At 48.0% G+C, this 17,099-nt stretch overlaps 5 protein-coding genes across 7 annotated transcripts; 2 read left to right on the top strand and 3 right to left on the bottom strand.

Moving 5' to 3' along the window:
* The first annotated feature begins 83 nt into the window (after positions 1 to 83).
* On the top strand, positions 84 to 3,741 carry LOC124184180 (Bardet-Biedl syndrome 2 protein homolog). Of its 2 annotated transcripts, XM_046573583.1 has the most exons (10): positions 85 to 454; positions 755 to 874; positions 962 to 1,153; positions 1,257 to 1,439; positions 1,628 to 1,850; positions 1,938 to 2,317; positions 2,401 to 2,508; positions 2,630 to 2,948; positions 3,038 to 3,292; positions 3,391 to 3,741. In XM_046573583.1, the coding sequence occupies exons 1-10, from the start codon at positions 233 to 235 to the stop codon at positions 3,483 to 3,485; spliced, it is 2,097 nt and encodes a 698-aa protein (XP_046429539.1). In that variant the 5' UTR covers positions 85 to 232; the 3' UTR covers positions 3,486 to 3,741. The 2 variants fall into 2 exon arrangements, with proteins under 2 accessions (XP_046429540.1, XP_046429539.1); XM_046573584.1 differs by lacking the exon at positions 755 to 874 and having other exon boundaries at positions 84 to 454.
* Positions 3,742 to 3,792: 51 nt separating this feature from the next.
* LOC124184188 (probable insulin-like peptide 7) lies at positions 3,793 to 4,613 on the bottom strand. The gene is made up of 2 exons (XM_046573601.1): positions 4,500 to 4,613; positions 3,793 to 4,141 (listed from the first exon to the last, which is right to left on the bottom strand). Exons 1-2 carry the CDS (start codon positions 4,601 to 4,603, stop codon positions 3,793 to 3,795), a joined length of 453 nt encoding a protein of 150 aa, XP_046429557.1. The 5' UTR covers positions 4,604 to 4,613.
* Positions 4,614 to 5,202: 589 nt separating this feature from the next.
* Positions 5,203 to 9,692, bottom strand: LOC124184185 (ras-related and estrogen-regulated growth inhibitor-like protein). 2 transcript variants are annotated; one of them, XM_046573597.1, is made up of 4 exons: positions 9,226 to 9,692; positions 6,329 to 6,551; positions 5,985 to 6,171; positions 5,203 to 5,911 (listed from the first exon to the last, which is right to left on the bottom strand). In XM_046573597.1, the coding sequence occupies exons 1-4, from the start codon at positions 9,326 to 9,328 to the stop codon at positions 5,729 to 5,731; spliced, it is 696 nt and encodes a 231-aa protein (XP_046429553.1). In that variant the 5' UTR covers positions 9,329 to 9,692; the 3' UTR covers positions 5,203 to 5,728. The 2 variants fall into 2 exon arrangements, with proteins under 2 accessions (XP_046429553.1, XP_046429552.1); XM_046573596.1 differs by lacking the exon at positions 9,226 to 9,692 and adding an exon at positions 7,230 to 7,770.
* Positions 9,693 to 9,929: 237 nt separating this feature from the next.
* On the top strand, positions 9,930 to 14,376 carry LOC124184184 (insulin-like growth factor I). Its single transcript, XM_046573595.1, has 3 exons — positions 9,930 to 12,461; positions 12,612 to 12,822; positions 13,937 to 14,376. The coding sequence occupies exons 1-3, from the start codon at positions 12,064 to 12,066 to the stop codon at positions 14,108 to 14,110; spliced, it is 783 nt and encodes a 260-aa protein (XP_046429551.1). The 5' UTR covers positions 9,930 to 12,063; the 3' UTR covers positions 14,111 to 14,376.
* Positions 14,377 to 14,753: 377 nt separating this feature from the next.
* Positions 14,754 to 16,591, bottom strand: LOC124184187. Its single transcript, XM_046573599.1, has 2 exons — positions 16,321 to 16,591; positions 14,754 to 16,247 (listed from the first exon to the last, which is right to left on the bottom strand). The coding sequence occupies exons 1-2, from the start codon at positions 16,570 to 16,572 to the stop codon at positions 16,047 to 16,049; spliced, it is 453 nt and encodes a 150-aa protein (XP_046429555.1). The 5' UTR covers positions 16,573 to 16,591; the 3' UTR covers positions 14,754 to 16,046.
* Positions 16,592 to 17,099: the final 508 nt, after the last annotated feature.

Raw genomic sequence — 17,099 nt, 5'->3', positions numbered from 1 at the left:
TACACAGTCAAGTAACTTCGGGCCTGGTTGACTGTTAATCGAATTTACAAAATTCTTGCCGTCGCGTGACTTTCATCGACATGAAATAACGTCGCCAGCTCAACGTCAGGCTCCCGATGCGTGTTTGCATAATTCAGATAATCAATAACAGCCCAAGTGCCTCGCAGGTGAGCCATTAGTAGGCTTCCTCGGGGCGAACATTGCGTTTGTGTACGGCGCTGCGCGACTCGAAATGGCAGCGTTTTCTCTCCAGCTTGAGCGAAAAGTGGAATCGGGCCTTGTCGCATGCGGGAAATTCGACGGTTCTCACGCATGCATCGTAGTCGCTACTTCCGGGGGCAACATCCTCGTCCACAGCCCACATCGTCGTCCGCTTCCGGATCCCGACGATGATCCTAAAACCGGAAGACTTGCTTGGACCGGTGAACTTGCCGAATTGCGAATCGGCAAACAGGTGGGTGCTGCAGTTTATGGTAAAACTGTGAAAACCCGGTTGCGAATATACTATGAATTTGAAAACGTTGGTTATACTTTGTTCGTGTCTCTCATAATTTAAGTATAAAACGACATATTGAACCCTTATTATAAATAATTAATCACGGATCGGTCAGTTTCATTTTCAATACACTACGATCTTGTCGAGTAATTTAAAAATATTGATTCTGCTGAATATTCTTTTAAGTGAAAATTGATGCCCTCTTCAACGCGTTCCGGATCAATTAATTGATGAACAATAAATTCCTCACTTTTGAAGGTGACCTCCCTGTACGCCGGACGGTTGGGCGAAGATGAGAGAGATGTTCTCATGATCGGTACCGCGACTCACCTTCTCGTATACAACGTCGAGGATAACGCTGACGTGTTTTACAAGGAGGTGAGCCTTCAATAAATTATTACACAGTCGAGTAGAGCAAAAATTTGAAAAAATTCTGGAATAACACGCTGGATTGTTCGACCGCAGGTGTCTGACGGGGCGTACACCATCACCGTCGGCAAGCTGGGCTGGCTGACGGACCGAAGCGTCGTCGTTATAGGTGGTAATTGCTCAGTGACCGTCCTGGACGCCTCGGGTACGGAGGTCTTCTGGACGGTAACCGGCGACGTCGTCGTCTCCCTGATGATATTCGACTTCGACGGCGACGGCGCGAACGAAGCGAGTATAAAATCCGATTTCGTGACAGTGCGCGGTACATCAAAGATACTTATAGGCATACGTGTTTCGAACAACCACGTTAAAATTTGACCGATGACCCTAGCTGATCCTCGGAAGCGTTGATTTCGAGATTCGGGCTCTGAAGGGGGACTCAGTGGCCTGGGACGTTAAGGAAACGGCGCCAGTCACGGCCTTGGTTGCCCTCTCCGGTTGCCAGTTCGGTTACGCCGTGGGAAACGGTACCGTCGGGGTCTACGAGATGAGGCAGCGTCTCTGGCGTGTGAAGGTCGGTGCGGAGCCGTGAAGGAAGCGTCCGTAAGTTACGTCATCGGTTTTAGGAAAGAGGACCGAAGGGGAGATCAAAAATCCTCGAGATTCGATGACGTAATTCATGTACGCTCGACAAAAAAATTCCACAAATAGACAATTTGCGTAACGAATAACTGAATTCCCTGCTCCCTGCGCACCATGCAGTCGAAGCACAGAGTGGTGGCCATCCGCGGCTACGACGTGAACGGAGACGGCACAGAGGAACTCGTCACCGGGTGGAGCAGCGGCAAAGTCGACGCCAGGGTGCCGGCGACAGGGGAGGTCGTCTTTCGGGTTCAGCTGTCCGCAGCTGTGGTCGGAATCGCACGCGCCGATTATCGCCGCACCGGAAGACCCGACCTGGTCGTCGTCTCGGCGACCGGAGAAGGTGGTGTAACAATGTCTGAAAATAATTTTCTCAAGGAAGAACGGTAATGATTATCTCCGCTTCAACCTCCCAAAACGATTACAACAGTCAGGGGCTTCGGGCCGGGAGCAGCTTCTTCGGAGGCTTCGGAACCGGGCGACAAGATGCGGGAGTTGCTGGCCAAGAAACAGGCGCTGATAGCGGAGATGAGACACAGGGCTGCCAATCCCGGAAGTTTCGCGTCCAGACTAGCAGTGGAGGTCTCGTGCGGGGACGGAGCAGTCCGCATGGCACTGGCAGCTGGTCCCGGCCTCCTGGTTCACTGCGCCATCGTCTTCGCCGAGGGAGTCTTCGACGGTGAGACTCTGGTTGATCGCCCCAGTCGACCCTGCGGACAGATCGAGATTGAACTCCGACCTCCAAAGGACACCCCCGTCGACGTCCACGTCAAAGTCTGCGTCGGGCCGATGGGCGCCGATCTTCTTCAGGTATTCTCTTCGGGTATATTTTCATATCGGTAAGATATTATGGCTAGTGACATGATAGGTTCTTTCCTTCATTGATTTAATAGGTTTTCGAACTGACGCGGCAGCTACCGCGGTTCTGCATGTACGAAAGGATCGAGAAACCGATCGACGTTGAAGACGCTCTTCTTGATGAGTCTGGAGTCACGATCGAGGTGAGCCGTTTTTTTTTTTTTTCTTGACCGACTAGTTAGTTCCTCCCATGCAATTCAATTTCCAAAAGTCACACTATGATCAGACCGCAATTAACTGGAGAATTTTTTTACGCCTGTTGAGGTGGCGGAGAGACCCCAACGAGTGGCAATTTGGCTTGGACAAAATCTCATACTACCCGAAGAGACGGAGGTGGAGGTCGCGGAGGTGGGACCGACGGCGGGCACGCTGAACGTCTGTCTGCGAGGTTTGAGGGACGGGAAACTACACCGGCTGGAGGCGACGAGCGGTGGAAAGATCAGACTTCGAACGAAGGACTCGAACTTCGCAGGGGAAATCGTTCAGTCGTTGGCATCTTACCTCGGACTCGGGGAGCTTGGTGCGGAGGCGAATTTCCCCGAAGACGAGAAACTGATGACCGAGGCCTTGGAACGCCTGACGGGTGACGAATCTTACCATCCCTTGTTTTAATTGCAACGAAGTGTGCAATACTGTTCAGGCCAGATTGTAAGAGGTTAAATTCGTACCCAGGTCTCCGTGAAACCGAAATCCGGCTTCGAGCTGGCGAGGCACGCGGAGCTGCGATGCTCAGGAACCTTCTGGTCCGTACCGAAGACGCGAGGATCTTGGGTGACGCGAAGAACGCCAAAACCAGACTTGCCCAGCTTCGGGCCGTCAACGGCGATCTTATCCGGGACCACGAAATCGGTGCCAACAGCTACCGCGATCTCGTTCGTACCCTGAAGGAACTCAACGCCGCCGTTCAACGCATCGCGCGTCTACGAGGTGTGCAGGAGATTCGTGATTAACGATACCATTCAAAAGCCGAGAACCAACGCTAGCCAAGTACGGTTAAAATAAATAATCGAATGTTTCAATTTCAGTGGGGAAGGCTGCAGCGAACGCTATCGCAAAGTGCAGATCTGCGATTCGCGACGGAGATACGCGGGCGCTGGTAGCAGTTGCTCGACAAGGATAAATAATGTAACGCATCGACTTGGGATGCGGGAGCGAAAAGCAAGGAATTTTTTATCGTGGTAAACACGTGAAACGATAAGCGTTGCCCAATTAATTTTTCGATCTTGCATCACGACAATTTTTAATAATACATTCACGATAACGTCGATAACAACGTGTACACGTCGTACACGATACTCCTATAATTATTTTTTGACATCGGTATAGGTGTAATGTGAATAGCAACTTCATTTAATATACATATACAACTAAATGAACGAACAAGTATTATACATATACACATATTGTGGTTTCGGGGTCCGTTGCATCTATTCCTGTTCGCCCGATGGTGGATGAGTCCGCTTGTCGACGCGTTTGTTCGCCGGGCAATACTCCGCGTATTCCTCCCAGGTACATCCTGGTCCGGCGCAGCATTCCTGAGTTATGGATGCGACGGCGGTCTGACTTCGCCTCTTCAGGTCCCGCCGGTACCGCACCATCTCCTTGGCTCGCCACCCCGACACCCAAGGGGGCGGCGGAGGTCGCTGAAGACTACCAGAACGACGGCTCACCCCGTAAATGTCCTTTTCGCAAGCCCAGTAGAGGTGACGAAGCAACGTCTCGCGGCACCTCGCGTGCGTCTCTCGGTGCCAGGCGTTCTCCCAGTCAGCCCTCGACCTGACGCAGTCAGATTTAATTAAAAAACGATGTTGCGATCAAGAGGTGAAGAAAAATACGTTCTTTTTCTGTACTGGCGCTTATGACGCGGCGAACTATCGGCGTAACCGCGCTGATGTGATTAGAATTTGACGAAGTTTGACGGTACGTATAATCTCGACGAATCTTCGCGGGAGATTTTGAAGTAAGGATCAGTTCAGTTTCAAGAGAAGTTAGTGGAAATTTTATGGAACTTTGTTTACGGTCGGTCCGATGAATAAACGCACGTTGTGGAAATTTGATTTGTATTACGACAAAAATCGTCGTACAGATATTCAATCTAGCACGCACCGAGAAAATGATTTTCGAAATTTCTCACCTCTCCTTGAAGACGCGTTCCAGGTCGACGAGGTGGTCCGTCGCCCCGATAGCACCGAGGGCCTCGAGAGCCAAGCAGCCGATGGCCAGAGCGGATGCTCGCATCTTGCGAGGGCGACGTGGAAGGGTCTGTCGACGGGCTTTGCTCTAGTTCTTATACCCCGATGCCGGATGCGAGATCAGTGGGGTGGAAAGTTGCATGAGCGTCGGGGGTTGCGGAGAGGGTGCCACTCAAATTGGCACGGTATCCCGGAGCCGTGGGAGAAAGGCAAACAGCAAACAAACCGCGGTTCGAATTGCGGCCTCGATTGAGGCTGTAAATCGTCGCGGAGTGTCCTCCCGGCTGACCCAGGGGATGAGAATCGTCACCCTGCGAGCGAATAGGTTCTGGACGGAATTACATTTCGTCGGCATCCCTTAATACTCGGGTCTTCTATCACCCCGCACTTAATCGCAGTACAACGACGGGACGGATGTAATTGTCGGCTCTCACTGATCCAAGATCCGAAAATAAACTCATTCATGCAATCAGACCTGGTTCGTTCATTCATCAGCGTGGTGAAAATATCTTGCAAGGAGACTCGACGATTTGGGATCGTTACCACATCACTTCTAGTCACTTCACCGATCAATCGTTATGAATTGTATGTTCGCAGTGGGATTCATTGGATTTCTTATTCGCAGTTGTAATCGGTTCGCCCATTTTTTAACAAGCCCGTTAAAATATGTCTGATGAAACATCACTTCGTGAAAACGATAAGAAATTGAGACGATCCGTCGAACATGCGAAATTTTTTCATACTTCATACAAGTCACGTTACGGATCAGCCGTTCGTTGCACGAATGTCACTATATTTGCAGTACACTTTGCATGCAACCGTACGATCCGATAAATTCCCACGCGGTTATTCACAGTTGCACGAGCCTGATAGGGATAATATACATACTATACGTAGACCTTATGTCGAGGCTTGAAAGAATTTTTTTAATCAAGAGATTCAATTTTAAAACCCATCCATATACGTTTTATTTACGATACATACATATACATACATACATGGCGTCTTTTACATATCTATACATACTCACAACTTTGCGTACACATCGCAGACGTATATCAGAGTGTGCATCTCTCACGTGTAACATGTCTTGCAAAACAATAATACATCGTATACGTTAAAAAAAAAAAATAGATAAAAATTCGCGATTCTGGAGTATCTGTGAAAGATGCTAAGGGGGTGCACCGCGTGCAGAGATGCTAAGCCTTCGCCCTGGCGGCGGTACCGGAGGTCTTCTTAGGGCGTTGATGGACCCGTCGGTGGAAGCTCTTACCCGGAAAGGATTTCCCTGGACAGAACCGCCGGCTGCGGCCTCCGCGACGAGCCTCGAGACGTCGGAGAACATGACAGTGACCTGGAGAGTTGAAGAAAAAAAATAATGCAGAGGACGGAGCACGGTCTTTGGTACCTTAGAAGGCTTCCAGAACCTGGTCGACGGACTCTCTCGTCGATATCTCGTAGAAACCATGGGCCTCGATGTCGTCGGCGCGACGACGACCCTCCCAGGCGGACACCATCCTCTCACCCGGAGAAGCGGCCAGGTCCGACTTGTTCCCGATCAGCAAGACCACCGGTGGCACCTTCCGTCCCCGTCTCGCATGGGTCACCAAAAATCTGGAGGATGGTAACGCGGTGATCGGGTCAATTCATGATCGAATTTAATATGAAAACAAAGGTGAATGTATAATGGCAGAAAAGGAACAAGGAAGTAGGAACTTGTTAATCAGGATGTGTCGAAGTGACGGGTTGAAGCATAGTAGGAAGAAGGCACCTCAGCCGCGAAGTCTCGTCGAAACTGACGCGGTCGCTGATGGAGTAGACGATTAGTATCGCGTCTGCCCATCGCAGTTTTGGCTCTGTAGGTGCTGGCGGATATCCCGAGGGATCGGCAATTTCCCACGAGCCAGTTGCCGCGTCTGTAAACTTGTAGATCCTCTCCGTAGTGCAGTCGTACTCTCCGATGAATCGGCGCGTTGCGAATCTTACCGCCAGCGCTGAAAAATTAGCCAATCTTGATAGCGGTAATGAGAACCGCTGCTACACACTCAGGCCTTAAGGGATTAAGGGGGCACGATACCTAAGGCTAAACCAGAAAAAAGGCCGAATCTCAGTCCTGCAAGATGGTCTAATAGGTTAAATTTAAAAAGTGGTGACTCAACATCAAAGGTGACTAAGTTCGTATAGAATAGAATGGAATTTTTTTCCACATGTGTACAAAGTTCTCGAACTTTGGTATCGAAATTTCGTGCGCGAATCTACCCGAAAATTTGAAAATCTGGGTACTATTTTGATAAATTTGATTTTGACAATTGGAAGGCCGTAAATTTCGAGGGCCTAAGGCTACAGCCTTTTTAATCTTACGGTTAATAAACTCTCTTTCCTCATTGGGCAGCGCCGTGTGACGTAACGACGCCCGAGTAGCCCGCGCGTTTAAAAGTAGACTAGACCTTGACACTTGACTCGCTTATTTTTTGTCCGATCGTTCCCTACGAAACCAGATGTTTCATTATTCGCTCGTCGCATTATTTATGATTTTTTTTATTCACGAAAAGTGGCGCGTCGCGGTTCGGTTATTACTGTACGCCGATATGCGGTTATTAATAGAGCAACGTAACAGCGCAGCGGTGCTAAAGTGGAAGAGATGAAACGTCTGTTGCAACGACGACTCTCACCCGTCTTTCCGACGCCGGGCTGCCCGAGGAGGACGACGCGGATGGCTTTGCTGGCTACGTCGCGTATCCCGGATAGTCCAAGGCTCCAGGTGATCGGGGGCGTCATCTCTGGAGGTGCGAGAGACGGTCCGAGGAGTTGGACTATTCGGGTGAAACTGCTCGACGACAAGGCCTCTCTCCGGTAGTATATTGTTCCGGCGTACAACGAAGCCGGGCAGGGCGTTTTATTATTCCTCACGATCGGAGCTATTGACCGAGATAACGCTGAACAGCCCCGGTGCTTACGACGCACCGTATACCTACTGTCAGGTAGATATAAATAGGTTCGCTAAAGCGAAACCTCCTCTCCCCGCCTTGGTATATAATCTGCAACTACGCTGTTATTAATTATTACTGTAAGTTCGGGGACGGTCAAGCAAGAGGTAAACATATACGTGAGCATGCTCCGTTACACATTGTAGTACACCCAGTCAAATCGTTGCCGCAAATCCTACCTGGAGTTTGGCAATTAGCTGATTTCTAGAGTCGTCGTAATACCGAGTGCATATTCTGCTTCGCAGAAAATGGCAGTTGTCTTAGAATTACAAGGCATGTTATCTAAATGTAGAAACACCCTAAAACCCCGTCCGAGTTGGAAAGCCTTTACTTCGTAATCTTTTTTCATATCGATGTGAAATGAAACTTTCATAATTTAATGCTACTCTTGTGAAGCATATTGTATTTTTGCCGAGAAATCGCTGAGGTTCTCTCACAGGTGGTCAAGGATCAGTATTGACATCGTTCGATGTACACGACATGGACGCGCAAGGAGACCAACGTTGCGTGCGGTTTAATTTACGCCTCGTATACGGTAACAGTGAGACTACCAGCAGCGAGCATCGGGTCTCATTAATCGATCGAAATACCAACTTGAAACTGATTCGCTCCGAACGTTCTTAGCGGGTGTTAAACCACCGTGGATAATATTTTCATGAATTTGAAGAGACTTCTGGGATTTTACAGGCGAAGCCAGCAAGTGGATTTCTATGAAAATTTATCAAATGAATCAACTCGTTCGCGGTTGGAAGTATGAAATGTTGAATAATCGAAAAAACAAACGTCATGACGAACTTTGGAACATATCTGTTGAATATAATTATACTTTTAATGTGTTTACGCATGTTATTCTCTTCGATATAAACGCCCGACTTTTTCGCGACGCATCATCTACGATCTCCTTACACCCGTTCGTGCGAATGAAGAATCTGACTTGAGAGAATTCGTCCGTGATTTTCCTCTATAGCTGGTAGTGTGTTCGCACTCTGTGGTAGGGATAAAAAATCAAGTTTAGAGCAAGAATACACGATAAGGAGTTTAAACCAACCGACCAATCGAGATTTATTCTCGTCTCTCGTGATTCAAGCAAGTTCTCTGAACCCTGGGGGTCCGAACAATTGTTTCTGTCATTTTCCACGAGCAATATTGTCAACGATCAATGTCACTTTGTTGAAAGTTTTAAATAACAATGCAATGAACTTTAACAACTACGAGGAAATTGATAAACATTTCTGGTCCCTGCATGCGTTCTATACATATACGTATTATATACCACATAAGCATAACACAGATCTGTAATAAACACAAAATAAGTCTTGTATCAGATGCTCCTTTGAACTTGCTTCTGTAATCCGAGATAATGTTTTCCACTGTAATTCATCTATTATTAGACGGACAGCACAGTGTGATCGGAATCTTACAGCCTGCACCTATGCCATCTCACGATTCCGTTCTACATCAATTTGAACTCCTTGTCCTCCCTACAGCGCCGCGTTGGAGGGACAAGGATCTCCTCTTCTTCTTCTTCTACTCTTCTTGCCTTACGTCGGGCCCCCCGCGAGGTTATCGCTGACTGTGTACAAGCGAGAACCAGGACAAGACGAAATGGGCATAGTCCGCGGGTTGCTATCCAACGACGATTGATTGTTTGACCACAGTAAAATACATTATAGGTATGTACCTTGACGCGTCGCCGTCGTGCCAAATAATACGTCAGCATCAGTGTGAGCGCAAGTTTGTACATCATTCGTGCACCGCATAAACACACACACACACACACACATACAAATGTCTACATGCTGCGTATCGTTTATAGCTCGTGCTCCAGATAAATTTCTAAGGATTTTAGTATATCCGTGATGTGATGCATGCGCAGTTACTCATCGTCGTAATCATGGATCCACGGGGAAAACGGCGCAAATTGACGACCTCAGACTTTCCGTCCTTTCTTTCTCCCGACTTCGCTACTTTAAGATCAACTTCATACAAAGCTCGCAATATTATGCAGCGTGTTCTGTCGGTTGTTGGTTTGAAGATTGACCGGACGTTTATCGTAAGATTAGGATGTTTTCACCTCACTTCCGCGCCGGCCTCTGTAAACGCGCGAAGACCTGTGTCAGTTATTCGTAAATATTGTACGTGAGAGAAAGACGCGTTTATCGTCGGACGTCCACCGCCTCTCGCGTTTCAGTCTTCATTATAGGTGAAGTGTGACGACGATACATCACCCGCGGCCTATTACGAGCATTTAATCGAATCTATTGACGAACGGATGCGGCCGGATAACAATATATTCCGGTTATAATAGCTATCCGTGGGCCTTCGTGTGTCATATCGCGGTGAATAATGCGGGCATCGCGTTGGCGGACGATGATCGGACATCGTCTCAATTTGAGTAAATGTTGCGCACGTATGTACATCCACATGTACGTGCGATACACTTACCGAAGGGACGCGTGGTGGATATATGGACGCGGCTGTTATACTCTCGGCGAAAGCCCGATTAGATAAGACTCGTGTTGACGCTCGAAGGACAGCCGGCCGCGGATCTGAAAAAATGCTGTTTGGTAATTAATTCTGTTGTCGTGTTTACGTGTTTTCGTTACAGAGCAGAGGGAAACCTCGTCTCCCCTTCCTCTCCAGCTATCATCGCCGACCCGGACTCGGCACAGGGCATATCTTACGTCACGTTACGTTACGTTACGTTGCGTCGCGTCGCTGTTGTTTGTACACGCGTCCCGCTGCTGATCGCCGTGGCGCAAAGTGTTTTCCTCGTTACAGTTTCTCCTCGATCATCATTTCTGCATCCCTGCAAGTTACGTGACACTGTTTCATCGAACGTCCGATACGGGGTTCCGTCCCCATTGGGTCGCCGGAACCCTGCATTTGTAGGGTGAAAAGTTTGAGAGGAATGAAAAGACGACGACGACCTTCCTAGACCTTCGTCGCGACGGAGAGACGAAGAGGAAATCGAGCGTGTCGCGTCCATCTCTGGAGATGTAAGAAGGGGGAGGAGGGATAGCTCCCGGCGAAACAACGACCCGCCGCAAGTATCAGCGATCTTCGGTCTCCGTCTCGATCGTCGTTGTCGTTTTCGTCGTTGTGGTCTCGTTGCCGTAACACATCGTATATTTACTCCGTACACCCGCGATATCGGGTACAATGATATACAAACGCGTGCATCGGTATTTCTATATTTAGAGCAGGAGATGTCGGATGCTAGACGCAAGGGTCAACAGCAGCGGCGCCTCCGCTCCCCCTTCTTCTCGACGCCGGCATAATCGCGCTGCGGTCGAACGCCTCGACGATTTTCTTGCGGGGCTTCCTGACGACTAGCGTCGTGCTCCGCAGGTGAACCGCGAGAACTCTCCCTCGGCCCCCGTCTTAACCGGGATGCCGGATGTCATTGACGACGGGAACTTGGCGACCTCGGGGGGCGTCGGGGGAGGAAAACTAGTCGCTCGCTTATCTCGACTCAGCGGCGGCAAAGTCTACACCGTAGAGTCCAGGAGCACAGAGGCCGCGAGCTAGGAGACCCGTACCTGCCAGTGGCAACGACGGCCGCGGCACCATCAACAAGCCTCCTGTCACTCTGTAATCTGCATTGTGCCACGAAGGAGGAGGAGGAAGCGGTGGTGTCCGCTTTCCGTCCGCGTGTATCCGTCAATAATATTCAAAGTTTGAAGAGGTACGTGTCGAGGTGGTTGGTAGGGGGCTGGAGAAGCACCGACTTGGGACAATAATAGATGTACGTACGACGCAATGTGTATGTACGCACTTGCCGCAGTTTGCGCGGAGCTGATAGTCCGTGACGAGTGGACTAATCGTCGGTTGGTCTGCGACCGGGGTGCGTGTCGTTAACGAAATATCGATTCTATCGGTCCGGCACTTTGCTCGGATCGCGAGGGGTTGGCGCGTACCAACTTTAGGGTGCTTGTCTCTTCCTCGGGGAACGGGAACCGCGGGATTAAGAAGAAGAGAAGAAGACCGAGGGGCAAGTGAACCGGGCGTCGGTTCGTCTTCCTTGTTCTTCTTTCCCCCCGTCACGCCTCGCGAAATATATCGCGGAACAAAGCTGCGCTGGACGTGTGTAACAAAACGTTCATATAACGCGTACCAATAATCGCGTGTACGTTTATCGTAAATTGCGTTCTCGATAGTTGTAGAACGTCGTACGTAATACGCCGGTCTGCACCCGCTCTTCGTCTTCCAACAGCAACAGATTTCCCCACCACGACGCCGGGAGTGACCGTTCGGTGACCACAGTAAAATAAGGTCTTCGTAACGCCGTCGCGGAGTCCGGAGTCCGGAGTGATACGCACTGGGTGCCGGGGGTTTCGTCGGCTCGATCGCTTCGTCGATTCGCGTTGTCTGCCGCGGTGCTCAGACTCGGTTGCGGAAGGTGTGGTAATAAACGCGGGGTTCCTTTCCTCCTCGGTTTCGCCCCCCACCCCCCACTCGAGACCGCCCGGTACAGGTATAAAAGGACTTATCGAGCCCAAAGGCTCCGACAACAACGATGCCGGGCGAAAGGACGAGAAGTCCTCGAGCAACGGGCATCGCGTCGATGTCCGTGGTGCTTCTGGCGCTTACGGTCCTTCTTCAGCTGCTGCTGGTCAACGAGAGCGAGGCCAGGCCCTCCCACATGACGTTCAGACTCTGCTCCAGGAGCCTCAGCGACGCGCTGTACCTCGTCTGCAAGGATAGCGGATTCAACGAACCCTTCTCCTACTCGGGGGAGGACAACGACGAAGAGGACAGACGGCCCGTCCCCAGCACCGGGCCCCGAAGATTGGGTCTGGTGCAGGAGTGCTGCCACCGGTACTGCAGCCTGGAACACCTGCAGCGTTACTGCAAACCCCTTCCTCAGACGACGATGAGAGGAGAGGATCCAGCCTCCCAGGGAAATTCCATTGGGTACGTTTTTCTCAGATCTCTTCGTCGCGGCGACGAGTTGCATGGTTTTTAGTGTGCGTTGCGCGACGGTTTCTCACAGAGAGGTGAAATCACGTTTTCCGATCGATTTAACGGCCCCTTGTTACGGTGGTAAAAATACGTTTTTCGCAGATCGCAGCTACCTCAGACACCCTATAAAATAGTCAATCTACCGTACTCTACGGTTAAGGAGATGCCGATCGCGAAAGATCAGCTCGCCTCTAATGCCGCTCGTCTACCGAGACGGAAACGGCGAAAAAACGCACGGCAGAAACATGCAAAGGCCTGTTCTTGCCACGGGCCGAAACGCCGGAAACAACGAATTCGCACGCGGTGGCGAAAGGTGTTTTTAATTTCTCGTTCATCGATCCCTAGACCGCACATCCCCCCTATCGAGTGGAAATGTTTTCTCAACATCAATCTGAACCAGATATGTGACAGTTTCTCAATAACACCGGAAAGTTTGTGTACAAAACATTGTCACCGTTTCTTGAGGAAAGTTTGTAAAACATTTGAAAATTCTTTTCCAAGATTCAGGGGAAACATTTTCACCAGGGCTGTAGTTTATTTTAGTTCATTTTCACGTGTACGTAGAAAGAAATGCCCGTTGGAAAATTCACTAACTGTCCGTAACAGATGTATCGTCGCGTACATCTCGCACCGTTTTATTCAGTCACTTGTATAGTATATAGTATATTATAGTTCGTGAGCACCTAACGTAGTTTATTATAATTCGGTAGCTTGTGTTATGCACGTCATTGCGATATCAGTGGGGCTTGGAACCGAGGGTTTTACACTATATACAAATAAACTTTAGTTAAGGCCAATTGGTCATCGAATACGTATTATCTATTTATTACCGTGTGCATTGTTTATTGTGATCTTATGCATATTTGACGTTGGCATTCTTCCAAAGAATTTTGATAGCTATGTAAATTCTGAGCTATCGTAAAATAAAGCTTTGAAATATTCTGATCGATTTCTTTTGCAATCAGACCTACTGTTTCGTAAAATATTTAACTGGCACGTTGCACTGCTAAATTTAGTAACGGTATTTTTTACACATATATGGATTCCTTTTTTGCGTTACCGGAACATGCAAACTTACAAAGACAATAATACCATACTTACATAAGAGATGCTTGCGGCTCTGTTGACGCTGCGTACTGGCCGTAAAATGCGAGTTAATACTGTGTTAAAAATGTTAAATCAATTAACTTGTTCAGTTATTCCCTCGATTTTTCAATGTTAAAAGTTCTGACGCCATTTCCGATCATGATTTCCATTATAAATTATTATCCTCTCCGTAGTGAAAAATTTTCGTAACGATGCACGGATTTTCATCACTCACGTCAATTACCTGTATAATTTCACCACATTCGCACGCCTCTTCGCTTTGCGTGTCGCCGCTTAAATCGGTGTTTGCAATTAGTCAAAAATTGGATTTTTCCCCGCAGGTATCCAGAGAAACGGTGATTCCATTGGTGCCAGCCTTCCAGGTCGGCACAACGTCGCCGGAACCGATCGACTCGATCGTTATTTTCCCGTTCAAGTCCGAGCTCAGCCTCGGACGGATCGACGGCCCCGTTCTGGGCCCAGAGAAGAGGGATCAGCTTCGCCAATCGCGATGACCCGTCGATAGTAGAGGGTTGCGGACTGCGGGGTGATCAGGGACAAAGGATCGTTGAAAACGGGAGTGACCCTTAAGCCGAAGGATACTCATGGCATACGCATACGAACATTTGAACATACATATCTGTATTAGGGTGTGTCATTAGAATTACATTAGGGCGAAATTTTTTTTTTTTTTTGTTCGACACCCGAAAAGTCTTTAGTTCGCATCTGAAAACAAATCCTCGCGCAAGGGGAGCGCTGTCAACAAATATTTAGAGGTAATTAGGCTTGCACATCAATTACTCGTAAGCCGTTGATTTTGACCGAAAAGTCAAGAGACGTTGTTTGTAGAGAATTCGATTTCCTATAAAACCCTATAGGGAAAATACCGTACGATTTAATCAGACTTGGGAGAACCAATAATAGTGAGAAAAAAAAAAAAAAAAAATATCGCCCTAAAATGACACACCCTAATCTATATATTATATACGTAACCATGTAATTTTTTAACAATGTAACGTGCAATTACACCCCCGTATCTCGCAGCAATTGCTCGAAGCGAGTCTTTCGCACTAACCGAAGGTGCGGATAATCGTCTCGAATGTACGATGAACATGTTCCATCATTCGCGGTGTGTAAGCTGCGCGGATGGTATTTTTGCAATGCTATACCCGCTTCGATACTCTACTCAACCAATGATCTCATTAAATTATTTTACCTAGGCTAGGCTGTAGCGTAATACATTATTTGTACTGTGATTAAACATCACACGACTAAGGACTATTGAAATATTCCGTATGATATACCGTGTTCTTATACACACCTATAACGCATACGTCGGTTGTGTAAGATTAATATTTTATTGATGTATAAGATGGAGAATAATTCATGTTAATGTAAATCACGATTCTCCGATAAATTACATTGTGTGTGTGTGTATGGTGTGTTTACTTGAGAATTTGACAAACCACTTGGGAAATCTATTGTGATGTAATTTTTTAAAAATAAAACCAATCTTTCGCTTAATCGACGATTCATTTAATTCCCATTCGATAATAATTGTGGATTTCAGGCTCAAAGGATTACCGATGACACGATTGAGTTCGAATTTTTACGCTTCATGTTTTTCTTGACTGCAAAAACATTTCGCTTTTGCGATCGAGAATATTGAGATAAATTTGATCAAAACGCTGGAGCTAAATCAACATGCCAATATATTTCGGTTATACACGATTACAAACGGCACTTGCCAGTTTTCGAGTTTCGTTCAACACTGAAGAAAAATTACGGCAAGGATAGTTGGTCATGATATCGCCGTCGACAAACGTCCAAGAATTCTGCGAATTTATCGTGCGCAACTTTTAGCTCAAGCCTATATCACTTTTAACACATTTTTAAAATAAACGGATCCACAGAAACTTGATTATTTATAGAATGTCGTTGTGAAGTGATTTCTTTGCCTTCAATGGTACATTCATCGCACTTGAGATATATACAGGGTGGATGACTTTCACCTTCAGGTGTTTCCACTTGGCCCACCGAGCTCTAACGGATGGGTAAATACATTATATATGTATAGTGTCTGAAAACGTGTGTAAATTCGATGCAAGGCAAGTAATTATTACATACGCGTATGCAGTGAATATAATAGTAAGCACACATAGATACAGGTGTAAATATGCAAGTTGTAGGTGTATAACGTGTACGTCGTACAATAGGTAATATAATCGAGTAATCGATCCGCGGTGTCGTTGAACAAACGCGTGAGAGAACAACAATCGTTCCATTTTCAAACATACGCCGTGCGATGTTCACAAAGAAAAGGTGTTAAATCGCCCACTCATATCACGCTGTTTTGTATTTTTCTATGCGTGAGACGAGAGCGCGAAATGGAAGAGCATCGGCCAGGCGACACGTGTTTCCCGCATATCGTATTACCGCCCTGCCGACGATTCAGGGGCAATTTATCATATTGTCGGAAGCGATGCAATCCCTCCGTAGATTGTCGCTGCAGCACCTTGCCGCCAGTCCGTTCATCATCTTCACGAACTGTTGCTTGTTCTTGGCGGCCCGAGGACTGCGAGCCGCCAAGTCCTCGAAGAGCTGATTCATGTCCTCGTCGCTCAATCCAAAGCCCAGATCGTCCCCCGACACCTGCCGATTGTTTTCTTCGTGAATAAGGAAGGATTAATTGACAAACGGAAGAGAAAATTCAAGCCGCACTCACCGGGGATACAAAACGGAACTGCGGATCAGCCGGGACTTCCGGTACCTGCCGCTTCGCCCTGACTTCGTAGCCGGATATGCAGTACTTGATCCACTCGTTTCGCACCTTGGTTTTGCAGTCGTAAATTTCCGCGTCGGCGTCGGCGAGGTGAAAAACGCAGAGGAAAACGCATAGCAGGACGACACCCGACGGGCGGGTTTTTCTCCTAGACGAGAACCGCATCGCGCCGCTCGTCGACGCTGCTCGGTCCATTGCGGTGGAAACTGACGGGGCGCCACGGATCTCGCCTGCATTTATCCTCCGCACCTTATCGAGGACGTGTCGAACTCTGGGAAAGCGAAACCCTGGTTTTCCCCCGTACCCATCGCGTGACGGGAAAAACTCGGCGAAGCCGAGGCACGCGCGAGGTCGAGAATTAGATTCAGGGATTTAATTCTACCCAGAATTTGGAGTGCAGAAGGAATCTGTGTTTATCCGAAACATCGATTCTACGTTTTAATGTTGTTTACGTTAATTTTGTCGTCGATTGATAACGTGTTTTTGGTTTACATAAAGCTCGGGCAAAATTGCGCGGCGTATCGGGCGTGATAATTGGAGGGAGATAATGACCGACATGTAATATCGCGAATCGGGGGTCACTGATGTGTTTAATTTGTTTGCCATTCACGTCGCATCCCACGCGTATTACGTGTTTTTAACAGTCGGAGAATCATAATAATTTTGTGTACGTACACGTATACCTATAAATTGCGACGATGCCGTGGGATGACGGTTGAAAT

The sequence above is a fragment of the Neodiprion fabricii genome, chromosome 6 (genome assembly GCF_021155785.1).
Source record: "Neodiprion fabricii isolate iyNeoFabr1 chromosome 6, iyNeoFabr1.1, whole genome shotgun sequence".
NCBI lineage: Eukaryota > Metazoa > Arthropoda > Insecta > Hymenoptera > Diprionidae > Neodiprion > Neodiprion fabricii.
Note: the sequence above shows the minus strand (reverse complement) of the source record. Positions and strands in the feature narration are given on the sequence as shown.

Excerpts from the sequence above, each read along its gene's own strand:
- LOC124184180 (XM_046573583.1), top strand. The coding sequence starts at position 233 with ATGGCAGCGTTTTCTCTCCAGCTTGAGCGAAAAGTGGAATCGGGCCTT. Across the intron at positions 1,154-1,256 it reads ACGGCGACGGCGCGAACGAA|CTGATCCTCGGAAGCGTTGA; the intron begins GCGAGTATAAAA and ends CGATGACCCTAG. Across the intron at positions 2,949-3,037 it reads GGCCTTGGAACGCCTGACGG|GTCTCCGTGAAACCGAAATC; the intron begins GTGACGAATCTT and ends ATTCGTACCCAG.
- LOC124184185 (XM_046573596.1), bottom strand. The coding sequence starts at position 7,335 with ATGACGCCCCCGATCACCTGGAGCCTTGGACTATCCGGGATACGCGAC. Across the intron at positions 6,172-6,328 it reads GACGAGACTTCGCGGCTGAG|ATTTTTGGTGACCCATGCGA; the intron begins GTGCCTTCTTCC and ends ACCATCCTCCAG. Across the intron at positions 5,912-5,984 it reads CGAGAGAGTCCGTCGACCAG|GTCACTGTCATGTTCTCCGA; the intron begins GTTCTGGAAGCC and ends TCAACTCTCCAG.
- LOC124184187 (XM_046573599.1), bottom strand. The coding sequence starts at position 16,572 with ATGGACCGAGCAGCGTCGACGAGCGGCGCGATGCGGTTCTCGTCTAGG. Across the intron at positions 16,248-16,320 it reads AGTTCCGTTTTGTATCCCCG|GTGTCGGGGGACGATCTGGG; the intron begins GTGAGTGCGGCT and ends AACAATCGGCAG.
- LOC124184184 (XM_046573595.1), top strand. The coding sequence starts at position 12,064 with ATGCCGGGCGAAAGGACGAGAAGTCCTCGAGCAACGGGCATCGCGTCG. Across the intron at positions 12,462-12,611 it reads TCCCAGGGAAATTCCATTGG|ATCGCAGCTACCTCAGACAC; the intron begins GTACGTTTTTCT and ends CGTTTTTCGCAG. Across the intron at positions 12,823-13,936 it reads TTCGCACGCGGTGGCGAAAG|GTATCCAGAGAAACGGTGAT; the intron begins GTGTTTTTAATT and ends TTTTCCCCGCAG.
- LOC124184188 (XM_046573601.1), bottom strand. The coding sequence starts at position 4,603 with ATGCGAGCATCCGCTCTGGCCATCGGCTGCTTGGCTCTCGAGGCCCTC. Across the intron at positions 4,142-4,499 it reads GAACGCGTCTTCAAGGAGAG|GTCGAGGGCTGACTGGGAGA; the intron begins GTGAGAAATTTC and ends TGACTGCGTCAG.